Below are 25347 nucleotides of genomic sequence, written 5' to 3'. Positions count from 1 at the left end.
AACACACAGATAAATAATCATGTGTGGATGATAAATTAGGTAGGGTGACCATACGTGCCATTTTTCCCGGACGCATCCTGGCCAGGATTTCTATATTGCCTAAAATATCTAGGATTTGGCTTTGTTTGCGTGTGCAGACCGATCGGTGTCTGACATCGGTTCCTTATATGTTTTCAAAACGCTCTCGAGGTACTTTGAATCAAAGCAATATAAAAATCCTGGCCAGGACGCGTCCGAGAAAAATGGCATGTATGGTCACCCTAAATTAGGAAATATGTGTTTTCCTGTGTCCTGACCTTAATTCAATTGTGATGCTGTGGCATAAATGGACCGTGCTATCAAGACAATACTGGTAAACTGTAACACATTTATGGGGAGGAATTCAAAGCTCGTCAATATTATCTCATTATATTAATTTATCTTATTTTATGTGTTCATTTGGGAATAAGACATGCTCTTACCATGTTTGGGAAATATATGGTATTTGGGTCTGTCCAACTCTGTTTAAAAGAACCCAAATACACAGAACCTCCAGCGACTTGCATAACAAAAGCAAACTTGTGGCACAGGGCGGGGCTTAGTGAAGGGTCAATTAGTAAGCTTTATTAGTACCACTGGTGTTAATTAGCTGATGGTATGTGCCAGTGTACAGCTGCAGATTCAGCGTGTGCAGGTAGCTGCAGTGTCCAGGTGAATCATGGCTCGAACTGGGTTTTGTGATTCCAGGCAACTGTTGGACCTCCATATGGTGAGAGTGCTTGTGAAATCTCAACTTTAATTGCTAGACCTGCTGTGTAAATTGAATAATGGCCAAAATGTGACCAGAAAATCTGTCAACAGGAGATTTTGTGTAAATTCACCAGTATCTGCACACTCAGAAATAAAGGTACAAAAGCTGTCACTGGGGCGGTACCTTTTCAAAAGGTATATGTTTGTACCTAAAGGGTCCATTTTGGTACTTTAAAGGGACATATTAGTACTTGAAGTGTACATATTTGAACCTAATAGGTACAAAAGTGTACCTTTTGAAAAGGTACCGCCCTGGTGACTGCTTTTGTACCTTTATTTCTGAGAGTGTGCTACATTATTATGGATAACTGAACACATACTGAAGTTGACCAAAATAATCTGATTTCATGTGTATTTAGTCATGAGATCAGTTTGAATGCTGACCTGGAAGGCCACTCCCGTGGTTGTCTTTCAGAACTTCTGTGCGTTCTTAGAATGGCAGGTTTTATCTTGTGTAAACGTGGTCTGTGGTTAACATTCCTGGAAGAAACTATTTGTTCTAAATTAAATTACATGGTTATACCTCAGATGTGAACTTTGAAATGGTTGTTCTTTAAATAAATGCAAGAACTTTAGTTGACTTCAACCGTTTCAGAATTAACATTCATTTGTTGCAAAACAAAACATTATTTTGCTTGTATTAGGAATCCATGGTAATTTTCTTCCAGGGTTTAAGACTGAAAACTAATACTGTATTCGGGTCACTCTTCAGTTGGGGTGGCAAATGAGAGGCAGAATTTGTAAAAATGTTTGTTTTCTTTTTAATAAAATGTATTACTATGCACTTAAAATTAGTTTAATATGCTATATCCACTAAAATTGAAGCTTAAGAACATTTTGATTTTTAAATAATTTCAATCAAACTGGTAACACACTCACTTATGTTTATGGTGTTACTAATATTTTAACTACAATTTTGGTTTGTTCTAAAATGAGCAAGGATATGCAACTTTAGGTAATAATAAATAAACAAGTTACTTTAAGGATTCAGTTTCATCGATCGCTTAAATTTCAGTTTTTAAAAGAAGTGTTTAATTGTTCATCATGGCCCCTATTTCTGCCAAAGGAGAATAGTTGCTTTTAAAAAGAAAAGACAGGAAAAATGGTCCGTGGTACCTTTTATAGTCTTTATTCTAAAAGATTAAAACCACTTTACAGTCTAAAAACATTAACTTAGAGTAAATGGCTCCGAAGGAATTCTGATATGTTTTGAAGTAACACCACAGACTAAATATTGCGAGTTATTATAGAGTCTGTGGTGTTACCAGGAAAGACAGCAACACCACAGACAAATTAGCTAAAACTTTCTCAAATGGAGGCTGCCATCATTATGATTTTAAGATCAGGGGACATGTTGGAAATATTAATAAGAATGTATTTATCAAAACTGTTTAAAATGTCAGATCTGCAAGTTATCAAAACACCACAGACACTACTAAAATGCGACGTATGAAATTGTCAGAAATTTTGCTAACTTAAAGAAAATTGATAAAGAATGTACTCCCCATGCACCCCCTCAGATCAGCCGGCACCTGCAATGACCTTTACACACAGCAAGTAGTCCAAGTAGAATTCCCCTTTTAGGGGCGACATCCATTGTTGTAACACCACAGACATGAATTTGGGGGACACAACTCTTTTTCTTAAATAAAACAATGTATTTTTTTTAAACCATTTAATATAACTGTAAATGAACATGCATATTTTGATGCAATCTCTCAAACTCGATTGTGTATTTTAAAACAAAAATGTAACTATTGCAGTGCACAAATTGTGTTTACCCTACAGAATGCAAACATTTTATGATTTATTGGTCTTTAAAGTTTTTCAACTGTTTTAAAGTAGAGGGATGCCACTTGCCATCACAAATGAAGAATGATCCATTCCTGCAGGTCTTTTACATGTATTGAAAACTGCTGCTCTATGAAGTGTTAGTGCTTTACAAGCTTATTGTGAATAAATGAAACCATATTGTGCTTCGAAAGACTGACGACAGACTAGCGCCCCTGCGGACGCGGGCAAACTCCTGTGTTCTGAGGGAGCGCAAGGTGTTTGCTGAAGGAGAGGAGGTGGGACCCGGGCAGCACTACAAACCTGCACAGGAGAGTCGATGGGTAACTGCTGCTCTTATGTCATTATGTGCCAAGCTGTGACTTTGCTACCATTTGTAAATGGATAGAAAATCAGCCCATTATACAGGTGGATCTTCAAATGATGTGCTATCACCATTCTGCCATCACAGGGTTAGCGTTTCTGTTTTTCCTCAAGGTCCGAAGGATTCCCATATCTGCAGAGGATGGGATCATAATGGACTACGCTCCACAGGATGAGTCAGGACCTTCAGGTAATCCGAGATGGCTTGAGTAGTTCATGATTTGGCGCATCATTCTCAATTTAGTATATTTAAGTCTAGTTACCATTGTAGTATTCTAATGGTACTACTACAACTTAATCCAACAACTACTTTCTTCAGGCATCAGGCTAGATATTAATTTAGTTAACGCAAATGCAATGACTGCATGTTGATTTGCTATATTTGTGTTTTCTGACTAAAATGTGTTTTTACCTTTTGTAAAACTTACCACCACTATGCTAAGGTGTTGCTGTTCGGGGTAGTAGCTCAGAGTGCTCCAGCCATGGATTCCTTGGAAATTTTCATGTGGGTTTTTCTTGTTAAAATTGGAAAAACTGAAAACCCCCAGGAATATCTCAAGGGAACCAATGGTAAATTAGTCTTCTGGGTTTGACGTCAATACTCCAAGCAATCTATATTCTGGACCCTAAATATAACTTTGATTCCTCCAATTTAAGATTCTTCCCTGATTTTTTTTATTTACTTTTTTTGGATGCTCAATTCATGTCTCTAGCACAAACTGTGTTCCCTAAAGTTTAATTTTTACACTGCAAGAAGAAATTTTACCTTCTGGCAGGTATGTTATCTGTTGAATTTACAGATATTCCTTTAACCCTAAAACGACACAATGCAAAGCCTAATAATAAAAAATCAATATGGAAAATTCCATCACATTACCTGCATTGAGTTTCAAGCAAACGCATTACACTAAGTTTTCTGGATTTCAGAAAAATGTTATGGCCTTTCTCAATTGTATTTTTTTTTTTTTTTTTTTAATTCTTTTGCAACAATGCTAGATGTCTATGAAGAGGAGGCTTTGGTGAAGTATCTGAACAGGTTGCCAGGTCCAACTAGTCTGCGAGAACTGATGCCTGAGCTTCTGCGCAGAGAAGTGGAAGTAGCCATCAGTAAGCTGGGGCTCCTCTATGACAAGACCTACGCATGGGACATCTTTTCAGACATGATGGTAAGGATGACATGCAAAGTACTGTTGGTTTTTCGCCATCATTGTGGTCATGTTTGTTTCCTCTGCTTGCAGAGAAGTCAGCTACTATGTACTCTCCCAAACGCTGACCTGCCCAAGCATTTCAGTGACACTACGAGAGCTATCTTGGTGGACTGGCTAATTCAAGTCCATGTAAGTGCAATATTCAGATTTGTGCGACCTGTTTGTTCAGTTTCTGACCTTGAGTGGCTGTGACTGAAAAGGAGTTAACCAAGTTATCCCGATTACGTGTTATATAATATACACTACTGGTCAAATATTTTGAATAATTTTTACTTTATACTACGGGGCTGTTGAATGCTTGAATCTGATTGGCTGCCGAACGTTCTAAGGTGTGCAATTATTTTCAGGGAAACGCACTGCGAACGTAGTTCTAGGCAGCACTTGACCGCATTACATGACCATATCACTTCGCCAAATGATTTCTGTTATTTCAAAGGTCTTACAACACTGAAAAAAATTATTCATTGAATTTACTCAATTTTTTTAAGGTAAGTGGTTGCAATCAATTTATTTTAGCTACATTTAAATAAAAAAATTTTTTTTTTTTTAAATAACTTTCAACACAGATACAAAACAGAAACAAACACACACTGCCAGATATACAACAAAAGAGAATACAGAAACAAAATTATACACAAGATGACAAACAGAGCATTGTATCACCGATCAAAATTTAAAAATAAAACCTGGGGCGGAGTACATGAGTAGTCTATACACTGTCATACCAAACCGCAAAATGTCACAGGTAGAAGCATTTATGCAATTAAGGTAAGGTGTCCATATACGATTAAAAGCATCTGTTGGAGAATGAATAATACAGGTCAAGAGTTCCAGAGGAATAATCTCCCTAATAATAACTGAATGCCAGCCTTTGATGGAGGGAGGCCTATCACTGATCCATGACATCAGTAGATTCTTCCTGGCAGCAAAAGTTAACAGACTAAAGTCGCCTTTCAAATTTATTAGAAATAAGCTTACAGGGAAAACCCAGAAGAAGTGACAAAGGATCCAGATCCAAACCAAAGATGTTATTTAATTGAGCCACAACTCTGGACCAGTAAGCCTGAATCATGTGACCGTTCCATACGCAATGAATATAATCTCCTATATTAGACTTGCATTTAGGGCAAAGTGGCGAGTGAGATGCATTGTATTTATGTCTTAAGTGTGGCGTTATATGTATTCTATGTAAAATTCTGAGCTGAATGGCTCTTGCCCTATTACAAACTGAGAGCCTGTTAGCTTGGAGCCAGACTGTCTCCCATTCCTCTTCTGGAATAACCACCCCCAGCTCTCTTTCCCAAATCAGTTTTAAATATGAAGTGCTAGCTGCACCATAGGAGCATAGAGCTTTATAGAAAAGGGAAATCAACTTGTATGGAGGAGGGTCCAGAACGATTTCCTCAATGACTGAAAAAGAGTATTTAGAGGTGAGTGTAGTATTTTTGAATATGTAATCTCTAATTTGCAAAAATAAAAAAAAATGCTGTCTAGGCAAATTATATCTTGAAACGAAGTTATTGAAAGATGCTAGGGATCCTTCCTCAAACAAGTCACCCATCCTACATATACCAAGAACAGCCCACAACTTAAAACCTGAGTCTGTAGTACTTGGCAGGAACTCTGGATTATTCAAAATTGGCAGAAGAGGGGAGGTTATGTCGCTCCTGCCTTCCAGCCTTCGAATAGCACGCCATGCCTTGAGAGTATTGCGTACTAGAGGACTATTACACAAAGTTCTGCTAAGCTTTGAGTTATGAACAAATAATAGATTTCGTAAGGGACAACTGGACTGTGAGGATTCGAGATCAAGCCACACTGATTTAGGGTCTTCAATAAGCCATTCATTAATAAATCGAAGTTGGCAAGCCAATTGATATAATCTAATATTTGTAAGGTCCAAGCCGCCCTTTGCACTAGAGAGCTGAAGTTTCGATAATTTCAATCTGGGTTTCCCTTTGCTCCAGATAAATGAATTTAGCCACCCATTTAACTCTTTTATAGCCTTATTGGACAATAAAACAGGGATCATTTGGATACAGTAAACTGGGCAGGACATTCATTTTTATCAGAGCCACCCTCCCCAGCCAAGACTGAGGGAGAGCCATCCACCTGTTCAAATCATCACGGATTTTTCCTAGCACTGGTGTGAAATTAGCTTTGTACAATTGCTTGAAAGTAGGGGTTACATGTATACCCAAATAATCGAAACCATCTTCAGAGCATTTAAAGGGAGAGGAAAGAGACTGGTTTGTAGACTTCGTATTACCTAAAAGCATGGCAACTGATTTAGAAAAATTTACCTTGTACCCAGAGAATTGCCCAAACTCCTGAATAAGGTCTACAATTTTTGGCACAGACACCTCAGGATCTGAAAGAAAGAGCAGCACATCGTCCGCATATAAAGAAATCTTGTGCTGCCGACCTCCCAAAGACACCCCGACACAGCTGCCTCCTGTCTTATCATCTGAGCAAATGGCTCTATTGCAAAAAGCAATGGGGAGAGGGGGCATCCATGTCTGGTACCCCGAAATAAAGGAAAATTGTCAGATCTGTGACCATTAGTAATGACCGCAGCAAGAAAATAAACATTTAGTTGACTAACTTTGAACATATATATTTTTTTAATTAAATGTAGCTAAAATAAATTGTTTGCGACCATTTACCTTAATTTTAATATTATTATTTTTTTTTTTTCAGTGAACGACACTGGCCAAATAAATATAGTAAACAAAAGGATAAAAACGACAGATCATGTACATGTTTTGCCACAAAATTACACTATGTATGGAAAGCACATACTCTCCCGCTCTCTCTCCCTCACAGACCGCACATACATAACGGTTAGTTGCACACACACTAACATAGCCTATCACACTAATGTTGTTAGCGCTACTCCTGACGATTTTATCAGTAGTTTAACAATTTAAAAACTACATGACTTCTTACAAGTGCGGTAACAACAACGGCGCTGTTGGTGAACAAAAGGAACTAAGTTTAACTATAACGTTACTAGGTTTAAAATGACGTTTTGGAATTGGGAACGGAGGCGTTGGATGAGATGTGGAAGAAATAATCCTACTCACAATAGCGATTCAAGTAGAAAAATCGGACGAATGCCTTGAAATATATCATCTGATCGATGTCTTGAGGTGTGGCAACTGTAGTATAAGCGGAATAATTGACTTCGGTCCGTTGAGTTATTATGGTGTAACCACGACGCGAATAATTCAACGGCCCGTCGTCAATTATTCCTTGCATATTTAAGGTTGCATTAGTGTTTGATCAAAGTAAAATACAAAAAATTTAAATTGTGACATACTACAATTTAAAATAACTATTTTAAAGTAATTGTGACGCAAAGGCTGAATTTTCAGCATCATTACTCCAGTCTTCAGTGCCACATGATCCTTCAAAAATCAATGTAATATACTGATTTGGTGATAATTTGATGTAATAATAATGGTTCTTATGTTTAAAACTGCTCTTTGCTGAATTGACTGTAAATTTGTATTCCTACAAAATTTCTTTTTTTTTTTTTTTTTTTTTGTCCTTTCTGAATAAGGATTAAGTACTAGCCTACTGACCCCAACATTTTTGGGGCAGTTTCATGGCTTTCACAAATATTAAGCAGCACAGTTTTCACAACTGTTTTCAGTGTTAAGAAGAAATGTTTCTTGAGCACAAAGTCATTAAAATGATTTCTGAAAGATCATGTGACACTGACTTCTGGAGTAATGGCTGCTTTGCTTTTTTTTTGTTTTTTTTGTATTTTAAATTGACATTTCATGTTTGTATTTTATTTAATTTTTTTTTTCCTTCAATCAAATAAATGCTGCCTTGGTGAGGATTTAAATTTTAACTTTTGACTAAATGTGTGTTGTGTGTTTTTGATGTTATCGCAGTCTTTTTGAATTTGTGATTGATTGCTTGTTTTCACCTCAGGAAGTGTTTCAGTTCTCCGAGGAAACGTTGTATCTGGGAGTTCACCTGTTGAATCGAGCACTAAGGCTCGTCAAAGTGTCCATCTCTGGCCTGCAGTTACTGGGTGTGGTTTGCCTTTTTCTGGCTGCTAAAAAAGAGGAATGTCTGTTACCAGAGGTACTTAAGTATTTAAGCAAATGTTTAATGGAAGCATGACACCATTAACATACGCTAGACATGTTAACATGGTAATGTTTGTCAGGTGTCAGAGCTCTGCTATCTGATGGAAAACGCCTACAGTAAGAAACAACTGCTGCGGATGGAAAGGAGGGTTTTAACTGGGCTCAAGTTTGATCTCTATCACTGTCCCCCTCTTCATTTTCTTCTCATCTCGGCTTCCATTGCATGCTGCAGTGACAAGGTCAGTTAACTTCATGCGTCTAAAAATATTTACTTAATTGTGAACTGAGTGTAATGTTTTTGGACACTTCATGTTATTTGCAGTAAAACAAACAATAGTTTAAATAACTTTTTTCCCTCAAGTACATATGTGACTTAATTAGTCTTTAAAATATGGCAAAAGACTGGTTAAATATGGTTATTTTTCTCTATGCGATGGTCTCTATGGTCTAATGTTATATATATATATATATATATATTTTTATTTTTTTTTTAAATTGGATTGTTGGAGTTTTGTATTTGCCTGATGAAGGTCATGGACCGAAACCTTTTTTAGTTAATATTTTCATACATTTGCAAGTGCAGATAGTGTGTAGGATTTATTCTTTTGCTTTGAAGTTGGACCTTTTTTGGTAGTTTTTCCCTACGCACCTATCAATTGCTTACAGGTGTGCGAGGGTGATTTGAGGAAATTAAAAATGGAAATTCTGTTATTTACTCACACTTCCTTTCCTTTTTAATGAGGTTGGGTTTTTTTTTTTTTGCTTAACACCAAAGATTTTTTTAGAGAATGTTGGTAACCAAACAGTTGACAAGTCAAAAGCCCCCATTGACTTTTGTAGTAGTTTTTATTTATTTTTTTTTTATTTTTTAATCATTTTTCATACTATGGAAGGCAGTTGCTACCACCAACTGTTTGGTACGATCATTCTTCAAAATATCGTCTTGTGTGTTCAACAGAAGGAAGTCGGTCATACATGGAGCAACAGGGAGAGTAAACGAAACAATTAATTTTTGGGTGAACTATCCCTTTAAGCTGCCTTTTTATTTCACTATTACATTATCTGCAAGTACCAGTGTTTCAAATACTTATGATTTGAAGCACACTTTTTAAAATGAAGGAAAACGACCTGTTTGTGCTTTCTATTTTTTTCTGTTTGTCTCCGTGTGGTCTTGTATTAAAATATGGTCCTAAATCGTCTGTTCAGGTGGTCTGGATGGCACGATACCTGTTGGAGCTCTCGCTGTTGGAGGGGCAGTGTGTGGTGTATCTGCCCGCCCAGCTGGCAAGTGCTGCCCTCCGTCTGGCCCGCAGGATCCTGCAGGAGGCACCCTCTCCTGATGGAGAAATGGCCTGGTGCATTGCCTCTAGTATCCACATAGGAAGGTCAGGACAAGTAATGCAATATTCCCCGAAGTTACTTCATTATTTTAAGCTTCTTAAAAGTCTGCAAAATCCACAATTTAAAAAGCAGAAATGTTGAAATTGAGCTATATTTCAAATCAATCTTATCTATCTTCCCACTATCTCTGATGCAGCGAAGCAACTCTCCTCAGTATAGTGCAGATCATGGCCACGGCCGCAGCGAGAGCACATGCTCGTGAGACCCGTGCCACTTTCATCAAGTTCTCCACTATACAAACCCTTCATGTCAGCATGCACCCTGCCCTGAAAGCCGCCCCTGGCCTACTGGGCCTGTCGTGCCCTCCGACGTGATGCTCTCTAAACACCAGTGAGGAGGCCAAATGGAGCTGGAAATGTTCAGGACGGCTGCATAGCACTGCTACTCTAGGGAGGGAAAGAAATGCTGAATATGGCCAGTCAGGAGGATTGTGTTGCACTGGACATCAATGAACATTAAAATGCCTCTGTTGGAGAGCTGAAAACTCAATTTGTACTGAATTGTTTTCTGTAACTTTTTATAGTAGTCTTAAGTCATTGGATGTAAAAGGATAAAGAAAAAGTGTATTTATGTATTTTGTAGCTTTTAAGTGTTTATCAATGCTATGGTGAAAAATGTATATACTGGAATATGGTGTCTTATGAAATTAAAGCACTTTGAAACATGTAGTTTTTAAGTGTTTTTGCAAATTTGGGATTTCCAAGTATATTTTAAGATTGTGAAAAATAAAAATGATCTGTCTTCACAAACAGCAATGGAAATTCTATTCTTTTCCACAATGTAGTATTATTATTATTTTTTTTTTTCTTGTTTCGGTGCACTCCACTTTTTTCACATGACTCTCTCTCAGCAGGGGCATCATGTGCAAAGTTGCCAGATTTTCATGCTAATATCTAATTAAATGTACTATTATTTTATACTATGCCCCCCAGTTGTAGGTCTATTACATAAGGTACATGACAAAAAAAGGTACACCCAGAAAAAACAACTATTGATCCGTTGTAAAAATGGAGAAAAAAAAAAAAAAAGGCCCAGGCAAGATGACCTCACTATCACTAGATTGAACTAGAAAGGGCTTAAATGTTAATGGGCGTGTAGCCTTAAGTTTGTGCTCGACCTCTATCTGCTGTAAGGCGCAGTTTGCCTGTAAATAAATCATTATTCTACATTGTTCAATATCCCTCAAATCACGAAAAAGTAACTTAATTACGCCGAAAAATACGGACTTGGCAACTCCGTTGTCTATTTTTAATTTTTTTCTTTATGACGTCACTTGAAATAGAGCAATTTTTCATTGGGCGTCAGTGCACAGTACCGAACATGTGCACGCGGCTTCTCTGCTCTCCTCCTCACATGTCCGCGCACACCCGCGCTGCTGATTGGCTGACGGGAGCCCGCTGCGTCATTCCGCGTTGCGAGAACCACGTGGCGCTGTAGTAGAACAGCTGACCTCGAGAGCGCTGGCACATTTTACAGGCGCGTGTGAGAGACCATGCCTGCGTCCCAATGTGCATAGTATCCACCCTATCTGCTCTAAATAGTATTGAAAATGTCAGATCACACAGAATTTGGGATGGATAGTATGCACATCGGGACGCAGCCTGTAAGATTTCACGGAGCGAAGCGTTAGCGTTTCCCCTGTGCGCCCTGATTTCTCCGGAGTTTTGCTCCATAGTTTAGTCTGACGCGCATATTTCTTTGAGTGCCATTATGTTTCACACATTGCACTCTTATCACTTTCATTCATTGGTTCCATGCCCCACTTGCCAATTTTTAATTGCCAGAATGTTAATTAGTAATCTAAATGTACTCATAAATGATAGTCAATAGAAAAAAGTTATGATAATGTATTGGTTTTAACCGCAACAACCAGATAACTATTGCCTGTTGATATGGGTATTTATCTCTACATTGAGTTAAAATAAAATATTTGTAGAATTATTGTACATTTTAATTAGCCTAAGTTGTTCGAATCGGATAAAGCTAAAATATTATAACTGTAAACGCGTACAATAAAGATCATTAAACAACAAAAAAATAAATATAATAAATAATTGTTATGCTGCAAGCAGGGGCTTCAGACGGGGTAATAGTGGAAATGAGTAACAGGGGCCCTTTGGTGAGGGGTATACTGATTATTATTATTATTCATATGATTGATAAGGTGGTGTGTGACTGGGGGCCCAACATTTGGTGCTACGCCCCTGGCTGCAAGCAGTGATTTATGTTGCCAAAACCAGCACTTCTGCCCCTTATTAAAAATACAATGTTGATGGCTTTTCATTTTTGGGGTTCAAACCTAAAACTTTTTCGTGTCCACTCTACTTTCTTTGGTCATATTGCATCGAATTAGCAGCATCCAATCTGAAAATCCTTTGTGATTGACTGACATAAAAGCTGTAATATCACACTTTGCCCTGCAATGACAAGTGTTTACTGGTCATACACTTTCCTGTCTTTGACTCAGCTGGTAATCAGTGGTCAGGAAGATTACAAAATAGCTAACACATGGACAGCCAAATGTATTCACACTCATGCGTGGTTTCTTCGCCACTCCTCTTGTTATGTTTCGTGTCCGTTCAGTCGGGTCCTCTCAGACCGTCTCGTTCCTCCTCTCCACGTGCCTGATCACAGGATTGGCCATGCCACTTATTCCCTTGCGTCACTCGTGTTTGGGGAGGGATTACGTGGAATCTCTTTACCGCTATTGGTCCGGTGGTGTGCTAACCACCCAAATGGGCGTGGTCCATGTATGCGGGGCGGGGCTTACGGCAGGTGGAGTTGTGTCAGTCTGCAATTTTGAAGTAGGGGCTGGAGGAGGTTAAACAACCCGAGCTGGAAACGATCAGAAAAAGTACAGGCAAACGTAATGTGTCTCGGTCACGCTGGGTGGTCATCCTTATCAGCGAGATGACGGGAGGTGCAGATTGCCCCTGGACAGGTAGTTAGGAGTGTGTGCTCCTCTGCGAAAAGCTGAATACTCGGGACCAGGATCAGTGTTGTACATTACTGAGGTAGGCAATGCTGGTGTGATGTTTTGCTCTGTTGGTGCTTATTTTTGCCCATTTGCTCTGATAGGTTATCTGTCTGACGGGATATCTTAAGGTCCGTCTTTATTTGCACGTAAAGGTTGTCTATGCTGGTGGTAAAGCTCGTTATTTTGACCGTGTATGTGGTGTGAACAGGAGGAAGTGCAGACTGAGCTCGGCTGTTGTAGTATTACATAACAGTCAGGAGGAAGGGAGGGCTGTGTGTGTGTGTGTGTGTGTAATGTTATTCCATCCATGTTATAAAAGCAGTAAGCCACAAGATCCCATACGTTACAGTGATTTTAGACTTTAGTTTTGCTTTAGTGCCATGTGCCCCCCACAAAAAAACAAACAAAACAAAAACCAACAAACAAAAAAAAAAAACCCACTAAAGTAAAAAAACGAAAGGCTAAAATCACTGTAACTTATGGGATCTTGTGGCTTACTGCTTTTATAACATGGATGGAATAGCATTATGACAAAGCACAATTAAATAATAAAATTTATTTTTAATAATTTATTAAATAAGAATTTTTTTTAATGAAAGTAGTAATAGTTAAATTAATAATGATAATCAGAATGAACAATTAGCAACTAATAAGTTCCTACTTATAAGTTTGAAAAATATATGCAGGAAAAGTTTTCTTGTTTTTGTTTCTTTGTCAAAACTACACCATCATGGCAAAAAAAGAGAGAGAAAAGTAGGGCTTCTGCCTTTGACGAGATCACATGGCAAATGTTCCAGAATTCATGAGTGTTATTGAGCAATGATGGCAGCATTTTATAGCGGCAAGCACAATTAAATACAATCATAATTTAGAGTTGGATGTAGGCTATCCGATATGTAGTTAAAGTGTCTTTGACCTTTTATAAATGCCGTTTATGTGCACTAACATGTTGGTAAAAAGCGTTTTAACTATCATCAAGTACTCCACATGTCTGAAATGTTGGTCAAAGAGAATGCATACATTTTTTTTCAGTTGTAGAGTCCTTTGCTCAAGTGTTGAAAAGATGTTTCATATGTGTAACACATGCCACAGGCTGGGGATCGCAATAAACAATTGTGTATTAGCAGTGAGTTCAGTGTGAACTTATATATAAAATGTATGTGCGTAGTCACTTAATGTTCAGGCGTGTTTTGTGTTCTCTTTGTGGTGTTGAGTCATTTAGAGAAAGGTTACATTTTGCACAGTAGCTCTGAGTACACTGTAATTGTCATGACAGAAAAGACTTGACTCATTCTGAAAAACTGACTAGTGACACAATGTGCGCCTTGTGTTTTGAATTTACATACATTTCCTGTAGAATAAGTGTTCTTATAACCTTTAAGCAGTTCACAGAACACAATATACACTTTTTCCCCCCCCTTGGATTTGTAAGTAATACTTATCTAATTAAATAAAAAAATAACTTTCCCCTAGACTAATTTCCAAAGTTCATCCTTTGTTGCCATAAATGTAGCTTTTTGGAATTAATCTCTTCAGTTTATCATTGCTACTGATCAAGCATGTGTGTATGTAAGGACCTTGAGAACAAACTCCATGCCCCATGTTAGAAATGGGTAAAAATATTCTGCATGAGTCCACTGTCTGCCCAGCTATATCTCTCTGCTTTCAAGGCCCGGAATGCCCAAGGAACCAAGAGGAGGTGCCCAAGGGTGTGTAGGGGAGAGGGAACGCATCTCCCGTCCAGCAAGTAAAAATGCTAAAGACAAAAGCAACAGTGCCGCGGTTTTGGCCTCTAGAGCGAGAGCACACACTGAACAGGAAACAAATGGACGTGACTCGCGCTGCTCTGAGAAAGACTCCGGTTACTCGGGTGAGTATTGATTGACTGTTAAATTCACCCTCTAAGAGACTAGTTCACACTATTTTTACTATTATGACAAACAATACAGTTTGCTCAAAACTGTATAAGAATAGGGTTGCAAAATTCCGGGAATTTTCAAGACTGGAAACTTTCCATGGGAATATATGGGAATTAATGGGAATAAACTGGAAATTTGCTAAATTGCAGAAACTGGGAACTTAAATGTAGTTGAGAACAAAAACTTGCAGCATAATCTTGGTTAAAACAACCAGATTTAATGCAATTTCAGTTTAATTTCTACTCTACACATTGCACAATCGCACAGCACACTGCTTACTGCGGGGCTATTGAGGCCACACCCCCTACATGCACTGTGCTTATCTACCATTACATGCACAGATCATTTCTTAAATCCTGCATACAAAATATCAAAATGTCCATCTTGGCGAGTATTCATATAAATTACATGAATATTACAAAAAATGTTTAAAACTTCCTTGTGCTGTGTGTAATATACTGTGCAACTAAATTAGGCTATACCATAGTAAAAACAAATACACTGACTGAACAAACATTTAGGTGAGATAATAATAAAACAAAAGTCTAAAAATGACCCTCCCCCCACACAATCCTCTCTAGTCACCTAAGAGGGGGATTCCCCTCTATTTTCTCTGCATTTGAGCCCAAAGACCACATCTAAGTTTTGATATTCTAAATCAGGGGTGTCAAACTCAGTTCCTGGAGGGCCGGTGTCCCTGCAGAGTTTAGCTCCAACCCTGCTCCAACTCACATACCATGTAGTTTTCAAATAAGCCTTAATGACTTGATTAGCTGGATCAGGTGCGTTTAATTAGGGTTGCATCTAAACTGTGCAAGGCTCCGGCCCTCTAGGAACTGAGTTTGACACCCCTGTTCTAAATATATTTGATCTATGGGATTCCCATTTAACTAGTAAATACCAAAAAGTGTTTTATACAGTTGCTAGACAGTTTATGAGGTAGGCTATGTGCTATATAGCTCAAGCTGTGATGCTCCTTCTGCTAGCAAGTTTTCTGTTATAATACAGTAGTGCAGTACTGGTCAAAAGTTTGGACACATTACTATTTTTAATGTTTTTAAACATTGCATATCTTTTGCTCATCAAGCCTTCATTTATTTGATCAAAAATACAGAAGATATTGTGCAGTATTGCCGGTATCACAATTTAAAATAATGGTTTTCTGTTGTAATATACTTTAAAATATAATGTATTTCTGTGATGCAAAGCTACAGTATTCAGTGTCACATGATTCTTCAGACATCATTCTAATATGCTTATTTATTATCAATTTTGGAAACAGTTGTGCTGCTTAATATTTTTTATTATTATCATTACCTGTGATTCTTTTTTCAGGATTCTTTGATGAATAAAGAGTTTTTTTTTTTTTTTTAAACACATTTATTTAAAATAGAAATCCTTTTTTAACAATAAACTACCATTCAAAAGTTTGGGGTCAGTATCCCCGGCCAAATGTCTTTTTTACAATTTGTATTAGTTTGCATGCAAGTGAGCCTATAATCAAAAAAATGTTTTTATTTATGTTTGTATATGATACAGTTTTATAAATTTCCAATTAATTCCCCAAAATTCCCGTAAATTCCCATAGATTCCTGGTAAGTTTCAAATTTGGAATATTTCCAAAGTTCCCATGGAAAGTTTCCGGAAAACTTCCTGAAATTTAACGGAAATTTTCCGCCCCTTTGCAACCCTAATTAAGAACAACAAGTATCCCAACATACAATATACAAAAACACAAAGCAATCCTCCTTCAGGATTCTGTGAATGTCTGAATTTCAGATGTTGTTGTGTTTTCTGGTAATCACCTGAACATGCAGAACATGAGGATTTGTATTTAAATAGTCTTTTTGCAGTTTAATATTCACAGACAATCGCCTATATCACGATTTGGTTTAAGTGTACTAACCTTTTTTTTAAAAAGACGTCCTTACTGAAGTGAAAGGTTTGGCTGGTGTCACTACAGTGACCTGGGTCGCCAGTAGCAAACAATGGAGTATGCTCTGTTGGACAAACCAAGTAATTACATCATTTACAAGCATTTTATCTGGCATATCTGCGCCATATACGCCAATGCAGATATATCTATGACAGGCTCATATCGGCCGATAAAATCGGCAGAACTATAAAACGGTCGGGCTCTACATGTGACTGCAGTGGTTTAACTGTAATGTTATGAAGCTATGAGAATACTTTTTGTGTGCTAAGAAAACAAAAATAGCAACTTCATTCAACAATTTCTTCTCTTCCGTGTCAGTCTTTAATGCGCGTTTACGAGAGTACTCTCATGAAAGTGCGTTGAAGAAAGCATTCCAGTTAATCCCAAAGGTGTTCATTAGGTCACATCATATTCAGAAAACACTTTTCCTGGTTGCATTTAATGACAGTGCCATGACAGTGCCACTGAGTCCCTTGATATGCCTTATTCACCTGTTTGTATAAGGACATTTATTGGCAATAGGTTTGATTTTATGCACATGCAGCTGAAAGAGTCAAACCTCTTCATAAAGTGTAGTTTTATGAGGCTTATGTAACATCCGTGAGAAAACTTCAAGGTTCCGGCATTGAATGGTCCTTCATTGGACTCGTCATTAGTAGACTGAAACTGCCACCCCTCTTGCTTTTGTATTTCTCTTTCTTTGTTTCCCATCTTTCCTCTTGCCTTTTCCTTCTCTTTTTTTTTCTGTTCCGTCCAATGCCCTTTTTCCTCCTACTGCTCTGTTTCTTTTTTCAGACACTGGCTCAGACTCTTTGCAGATTGACGCAGATGACCGGCAGAGCAGTGTGAATGAGCCTCAGGTCTGCAAGGGTTTGGGTGGGGCGGAGCAGGGCCCCCTGCAGGGAAGACACATACTGGTGTCTGGGACACCTGAACTCACTCCTATATTCATCATTAAAAATGTGGTGTTGAAGCAGGTGAGTCAATCCTGAGACAATGAAGTTGAAAGAGTAAAGGCGCTTTTCCACTGCATGGTTCGGCTCACTTTTGGGGGGTTTTCCACTGTGTACAGTACCTGATACCTGGTACTTTTTTCAGTACCACCTTTTTTTCAGAGCCATACCGTTATCAAAATGTGACGTGTAAACCCTGCTGATCACTGATTGGCTAGAGAGAATCGTCACTACCTGTGTCATTGAATTTGCGACACGAGACACCAGACCCGCTAGATTTAAATCTAGCCAGCGAAGGATTGATTTTTTTTTTGAGTGAACGCAACTGTTTTGAACGAGCGCACCTTTTTTTAACAACCAAAAATGGAAGTACAGGCGTTCCTCTCGAAGCGGAATGAAAATGTTTGTATGTGTATAATCCATGTGTGTAATCCCACGCACTCTAAAGCGGTACTAAACTGAAGTGGAAACACAAACCAAGCTGAGCCGAGTGGTACCACACAGTGGAAAAGCGCCATAAGACGCTCTGTCCCAAAACACTTACAAGTTTCCTTTTTATTGTGTGTAGAATGTAGACAACAAGGCAGCTCATTATATTTTAAACCAAATCCAAAGATAAAATTAATTTGGCAAATGAGAGAGAGTTAAAAAGAAAACAGAATGATGTGTTGCATTGAAACGCATGGTAAGAGGTGTCCGAAGGTCCTTAGTGCTTATGATGAACACAAGACTGGAAGTGAGTCACATAGAAAAGAACGCATCCTATAAAACAAGATTTTGCTGTGAAATGTGCTACATCATTTACTTGTGATTTCTTGATGTAAAACTGCTCTGTACAAGAAGGAATTCTGTCTCTCCTCCTCTTTTTCTTTTTCCCAAGCCTGGGCAGTCTGGTCAGGACCACATCCTTCCTTCATCTCTGTCATGGGATGGAGGTGCTACAAACAGTCAGGGTCCCACCCACGTCCTCTTGCTACAACAGCCTGGCATTAATCAAAGCGCCCCAATGCACATCCTCAAACCCCAGCCACAGAGATCCGAAAGCAAGGGTGTAAAGAAGAGCAAAAACACTTACCTCCCCATCTTAAACTCCTACCCTCGAATCGCACCGCACCCGAGTAAGAAAACCCCAGAGAAACCAACGGCCAGTAGAGGAAGTAACACAGAGGAGCACAGCCTGAGTAAGAGAGTATGCACTGAGGAGAAGAGAGATGAGGTGTCTACAACCACGCAAGCGGCCAAGCAGCGTCTGCACAAACAGCCAGAGAACAACTTGCTGTTGCAATCTCATTCCCTCTCACGTTCACTGTCTGCAGGCCATGAGACCCTTTCTGGCTCTCACCAGCACCAGAGCCCATGCCGCCCATCTAGTCCCTCTGCTTCTCTCAACGTGAGCTCTCCGTCCATCTCAAGCACTCAGACGCTTTCCCCACCTTCTACCAACATCCTCATCCAGGGCAGAAAAGAGCCCCATAAGCATTGCCCAGAACCGAATAGTGACTCTGGCAAAGGGTCAAACAACCTCAAAGGGACAGCACGGCGTCGTCGCTTCCTCAACACAGTGGAGATTCTGAGCCAGCTGGGACTACTGGACATCACCTTAAGGACGCAGGATCTGCTGCGGCAAAATGCGGCCACCGAACGAGACATAGCCCAGCTCCGCCAACATGCCCATCTGCTTTTCCAGGCCGTCCAAGCAGGTGCTGATGCTCCGGCTGCCTGGGAGAAGCTCCAACAGGTCATGGCTGAGTCTGGGCACTATCCCAGCCTCAAGTGCCTCCCTACAGACAGCAGCAATGGAGGGTCTCAATCAAAGGTAGAAGTCGAGGCAGCCACCAGCACCAAACCTGATACTCCTGTGGTGTACAGATATGGGCTTAATGGCACTGAAGAGGTGGCGCCCCCATCTCCTCTTCTAGCTCCAAATCCATATGCAGAATGGCAGTTGACAGGTCAATATGCTTCTGTCAGTGATAGCACCACCGCTTCTGAGCAGATCAGAGTGCATAGAGGAAGCGTGAGTCCACCAGATCATCCCATAATGCCTCCAGACAGCTCTACACATGGAAACCTGCTTTAGACTGCACCCAGAAACCTGCTGAGCACTTGGCCTTTACAGCAGAGAAACAGCAAGGGAGACTTCAAGATACTTTCTCGAACATCTCAAACATGATTTCAGAGGTGTTATCATTTCCCCAATATTCTCCACAGTAACTCAGGGCTGTGCTCAAAGACAGTGTCTTGACTGCGCTGCATGCCATCTTCCTGTCTGTCACATTTCTACTCATCTGCATCAGCCATCACCCAAAGTGTCTGATGAGAGCTATACGGAATTTAACGCACATGCTACAGACTGCCACTCATCTATCTCCATCAGCTATTCTGCCCCATAATGGAATCCAGAAGCAACTTCAGGTTTTCAATGGCCATTTGCAAGTGTTTTTGATAGCAACACTTCATGCATAGTCGATCACAGAGAAATCAAAAATGACAGCCTGTTTCCTACTTTGTTGATTTATATTAGAGACTAGTTGAATAATTTGCAGTCGCTGTCAGTTTGTAGCATGTAGCGTTTCTGAAGAACATGACGACTGGGAATGGTATTTTGCAAAAATGTGGTAATAATTAGTGATGAGTTCCCCTCTGTGAGGAAGAAAAGAAAGATGGTGCATGAAGGTCCAGAAAAGTCCACACATGCAAAGACACTAAGAACTGTGTAAGAATTATTCCCATGGTGATCTTGCTAAAGTCCATGGAGTTTTGTTCTTCTATGCAGTGCACACTTCATTAATCTCATTGCATTGAACTGCTTGCTTTACATCTTTGACCATGGACCAAGACGCCCATTACTCAAGCCTTTTGAATTGGGTTCGCTGAGATGAAGGGTCAAATTTGAGTGTTTATATGAGCTGTATTTCCCATTCATTTGATCACAGATCATGACGTTTTTGTGAGCTTTCTTGAGTTAATAGTGATTTGTGCCAGCCTTAATGTATTCTGCAATATCTTTATATTTCTTCCCCAATTCTCTACTAAAGCACCACGCTTTTTGGCACATTTTTGATACTCTTGACATGACATTAATGTATTATTTGTTGTTGTTGTGGTATATTTCCTTTTACTTACTTGCTGAGTATTTCTGAGTAACATATGAATGTGGAGTCACTGATTTGTGTCTAAAGAAGTCTTCAGGCTCACACAGAGATTTTGCAGAATTCTGATGTCATTTACAAAATTATGACAAAAGAACAAACGTAATGTCCGCACACTGAATTTACTGCTCCATAAAAAATTCCAAGATAACTTGTTATCTGTGCCTGACGATGGTCGAAACGTTGCAATAAAGGATTTTTTTATGGAGCAGTCAATTCAGTGTGCGGACATTACGTTTGTTCTTTTGTTATAATTAGATTTTTTTGTCCTGCACCTGAGCCCTATTTGGGTTTGTGGGATGTGTGCAACTTTTTTTCACTTTGGCATTTACAAAATTATGCACATCATCATTGCATATTCATTAATATAATATGTTGGTTAATTTGACTAAGGTTTCAGCATTTAGTACTTTGGTTTATGTTTCAGTAGAGCAGAGCTTCAGATTTTTTCCCTAAAATACATACAGAAAATAAGGAAAAATTGTTTAACAACCTTAGAGTTATTTGTGACTGATTTTTCTTCTTTCATTAGCTCTTTAATTTTCTTTTTATAGATATTAATGGTGTGTTTGTACACAGCAGTGATCTTAAGTCTAAATAAATGGCAGTACAGGATGGATGTTCTGAGCCGTGTGTGTTTGAGGGCCTGGTGAAGCGAAAAATGAGTTTGTGTTTGAAATGAATGGCATGCTATGGCATGATCGATATTTGTGCTGCCCGTGTAGCACAAGAAGTACAGTATGTAATGCAATTCTAATGCATTTTAAGAATGTTTGTGTAAGCTTTATTCTGACATGAGTGATATGAAACAGAAGATGAAAGTTTGCGTGTGTAAGTATATGATACTTTCAGTGTTTCCACACAGTATGTTTGCTGAAGTCAGAATCACCGCAAAAGTTACACTATTACACTACATGCAGATGCAAATAAAAAGCTTCATTAAAAGGCCTTTGGTTTTTTTTGTACACGCATTTAATGCCACATTTGTTGAATATAAATACACTTGGTCCTGCTTGGTCCTTTTCCGAACCGAGACGGAGTTGCCTGAGTTTTCAGGATCACATGACTTTTTTTCTGCCTGAAGAGCTCATCAGTTTTTGTCGTTGCAGATAAAAGACACATTAATACTTTGCATGCAACTTAAATTAATTGTCTAAAGCTGTCTTATCTGCATTAACAGTTACTTAATGTAATGAATCTATTGAAATTCTAAGGATTAGACTCAGCAAAAAAATACATTTTATATGTTAATTTAGATTAGTTTGTAAAATAATATGCATAATATAATATTAAAATATAAATAACTGTATTTTTAAATACATTAAATTATTGAACACACATTTTTGGATGATTACAATTTAAGTTTTTTAATAGCTAGTAAACTAGTAATATAACACATTCTCAACAATTATGCTTTAAGCAGTGTATTAGTAGTTAGTTAGTATGCTGTACAAGTCTGTAAAAATAGGGCACAGCATGAAAGAATTGTTTTTTTTACCTGCATTTTAAATTACACATTGTGTTTTCGGGTTACCGGGTTACAATGGATAATAAAATTACTAGTATCTTTTCCATTTTTCTTACAGTGTACTAACTGATCAACAATCGCAGGTACAAGCTAGAAGCTACTAACAAAGTGTATCATAAATTATTATTATTATTATTAAATTGAACAACTGCAAATTACAGCTAACTTAATTCACGTGATGTGTGTACTGCTATGCATCTTTGGTTTCCTCTTTTTGTGTAGTTTGAATGGAAAATGTGTGCCTTTTTATTGTGTCTGAGTCACTTATCAAAAGTTGCTAAAAAGTTGCTAAATAAATTTAAAAAATGGCTATATTTGTTGCTAGGTGCTTTTGGAAGAATAAGTTGCTAGGGTAGTCTGAAAAGTTGCTCAATTTAGCAACAAAATTGCTAAGTTGGCAACACTGAATTGACCAGATGCGCAGAGCGCTCTCTAGAACTTCCGCATAGTTTTAGTTTAGTTCATTTTTGCACAAGAGTAAAATAGATACAATAATAATAATAATAATAATAATAATAATACAATCCATATACTGTGCAGGGAGAGGCAGAAAACCCAAAGGGCTTATTTAGAGCCTCCACCTAAACAATGAAAAAAAAAAAAAAAAGAATCATAAAACTAAAAGAAAAAGTTTGATTACAATAACAAATATATAAATACAAATGACTATAAATTAATTACAACATATGTTTTATTGTACTTAAGTATAAAGTATAGCAAGTGCAGGAATCACAAAGTCTCATGTCATTTTATAAATAAATAAATATGCCCTGGCACCAACAGCATATAAGGGAGAATTATTTAAACTAGTTAACTACAAATGAAATAAGTTCATTATTAATGGTATAACAATTAAATAATGCATTAAATATTTTGAAATATTTTTAGATTTAATTTAGTAACTACATTTTTGAAGTTTTATCTTTAACTGTAAAAGCTGCTAAATATATTCAGTCAACACAGACTTGTTACTGTTGTAGTTTTGCTACTCTAAATTTAGTTTGAATCACTTAATGCACAGCTATATTTTGACATTGGCTTGTCTTCCATTATCAAGGTCAATCGTAGCAATGAGTCCCTGAACAATTTAGCAGATTTAACCGCGTAATATTTAACACCTGCGTTTGTCATTCCTGAAATGGTATATGTGGATGTTCCATTGGAGAACACAAGTGCTGTGTGTGTGTGTGTGTGTGTGTGTCATCAATCCATTATCAGTGCCTTTTTGTGCAATTTTTTGCACTAATGCTGTGTGCCGCACAAATATTGCTGCTCCCATGTTGTTTACAATGTTACTGCAGGTTGTGCAACATACAATGAACAATGTCTACATCAGGGTGAATAAACTGCAAGTACTATTTGTTGAGTAAAACAAATACAGTGGAAAAGTGCACCTTTTAGAATGAAAAAAAAAATCCTATAGGATTAAAATCCCATTAAAATCCTATAGGAATGATCCTACAGGATATTTATGTTTTGTCCTATAAGACTATTCCTGTCGGAATCCTATGGGAATGGTTCCAAAATATGATAGAAATTCCTATTAGAATCCTGCACAATTTTCATGTACAATCATGTAGGATTTTTTGACAAGGGGTGATTTTTAAAAGGCATCACTTTGGAAAGAGAATGGCAAAATAATTTGTTTAAAAATAATGTTTTGAAAAAGACAAACAGCTTGTCTTGTACAGCTTCTCCTCAGCTGCTCTTCACATCTCTTTTTCTTCAAACACAGTTTGAAGTGTTTGGAACTGAAATCCTGTGAACTGTTTCCAAGGCAACCCTCAAGGGTCACCACAGAATATAACAACAGACAGATTTAGTTATAAAGCTTTGTTTATTTTCTTCATTTACTTAAACCTGTACTTTAAAGTATTTTTATGTAGCCTACAGTGCATCAACCATACCCTGGTCTCCCCATGTTATAAATCATGCAGGAGGAAATTATGCAAACCTGTAGGTTAACATTAGGTCAGGCGACTGTGAAAGGAAACACAACCACACAAGCCACTGACTAGTGTTGAATTAATGGTATTACATTTATTTGGTGAATGATAATTTGGGAACCTTCAAATTATGTACAAAAAGATATATGTTGTCAAATGGTCTTCGCCAGGGGGCGTATTACAGAAAGTTTCTTATTTTAGGTCTTAATTTAAGATATATGTTAAATTAGGATTTGTCGTAAATTCGTATTACAGAAACAAATCTTAACTTGATTTGGGACTCTTATCCTATCTTGCAAAATCGTATCTTATCTCTAGTTAGGAAATCTTAAATTGCATCTTCAAGTTCTACAATCCACTCTCAGCTCTCTAACCAAGCAACCAACACTGCGCGAGCTGCTGATGAGGTAAACAAATATGGCGTTATTTTAATGACAAATTTAGCGCGAAAGCACATTAATATAATGCGCGAGCGCGAATCTTTCCGCTCGCATTTGTCATTAAAATAACGCCATAAATAAAAGCTACTTCACTTTGAAAATCGCCTTTTGCAAAAAAAAAAACGTAAAGCAAACTTCACAGCCTTCATTCAGAACGAGCGCCGCACGCCAAACAAACGGAGCTCAATTAAATAGGAGCGCAATAATTCTGACTAAAATATACATTTTGCTGAAATATTTGTAGTTGGACAATAAATGTGACATGTAGAATTTTAAACCTACAAGTAAATGCATTTTTATGATAGCACTAACTGTAAAGTGATTGTAATGGGGTAATCAAAATAGCCTAAAACAAGCCTGTGCTTTTGTCCATTTTCATTTTTAGTTTATTGATTTTAACTTCTGCTTTAAAAAGCATTATTTTTGTTTTTAGATTGCAATGTTAGATTGAAATGTGATTTTAACCCTCTTTTGCACATACTACACTGTAAAAAATAAGTGTAATTTTAACTGTAAAATTTTGTAAAAACGCTACTGAAAAAAACTGTTAATATGTTAACAGTGAGTTCCTGTACTATATACAGGGGAAAACTGTAAAACATTTAACCAGACATTTCATGTAATTTTACAGTGAAATGCTGTTAATTGTACAGTTTTTAGAAGTAAAAATAACAAATCAATGTATAATTTACAGTCAAAAACTGTAAACTGATATTCCCAGAATTCCCTGCGTGACACTCTACATTTGAAAGTATTTTGTTTAAATAATCATGTTTTTTAATAGTTTTTGTTATCAATTATGTACATTTGGGCTTTATGTTACATGTTCTGTTGTTTA

The 25347-nt window shown here is 37.8% G+C and overlaps 2 protein-coding genes across 2 annotated transcripts; both read left to right on the top strand.

Annotated features, from left to right (window-relative positions):
- The first annotated feature begins 590 nt into the window (after window positions 1-590).
- On the top strand, window positions 591-10406 carry ccnp (cyclin P). The gene is made up of 9 exons (XM_058751601.1): window positions 591-748; window positions 2775-2903; window positions 3058-3133; window positions 3940-4109; window positions 4182-4280; window positions 8097-8252; window positions 8338-8496; window positions 9464-9642; window positions 9795-10406. Exons 1-9 carry the CDS (start codon window positions 698-700, stop codon window positions 9970-9972), a joined length of 1197 nt encoding a protein of 398 aa, XP_058607584.1. The 5' UTR covers window positions 591-697; the 3' UTR covers window positions 9973-10406.
- A 2040-nt stretch (window positions 10407-12446) lies between these two features.
- On the top strand, window positions 12447-21540 carry si:ch211-132b12.7 (uncharacterized protein LOC564531 homolog). The gene is made up of 4 exons (XM_058752025.1): window positions 12447-12672; window positions 14306-14505; window positions 17286-17467; window positions 18324-21540. The coding sequence occupies exons 2-4, from the start codon at window positions 14313-14315 to the stop codon at window positions 19521-19523; spliced, it is 1575 nt and encodes a 524-aa protein (XP_058608008.1). The 5' UTR covers window positions 12447-12672; window positions 14306-14312; the 3' UTR covers window positions 19524-21540.
- Window positions 21541-25347: the final 3807 nt, after the last annotated feature.

Source organism: Onychostoma macrolepis, chromosome 18, assembly GCF_012432095.1.
Source record: "Onychostoma macrolepis isolate SWU-2019 chromosome 18, ASM1243209v1, whole genome shotgun sequence".
Classification (NCBI taxonomy): Eukaryota; Metazoa; Chordata; class Actinopteri; order Cypriniformes; family Cyprinidae; genus Onychostoma; species Onychostoma macrolepis.
The sequence above is the reverse complement of the archived record's forward strand: the minus strand, read 5'-3'. Positions and strand labels throughout refer to the sequence as shown.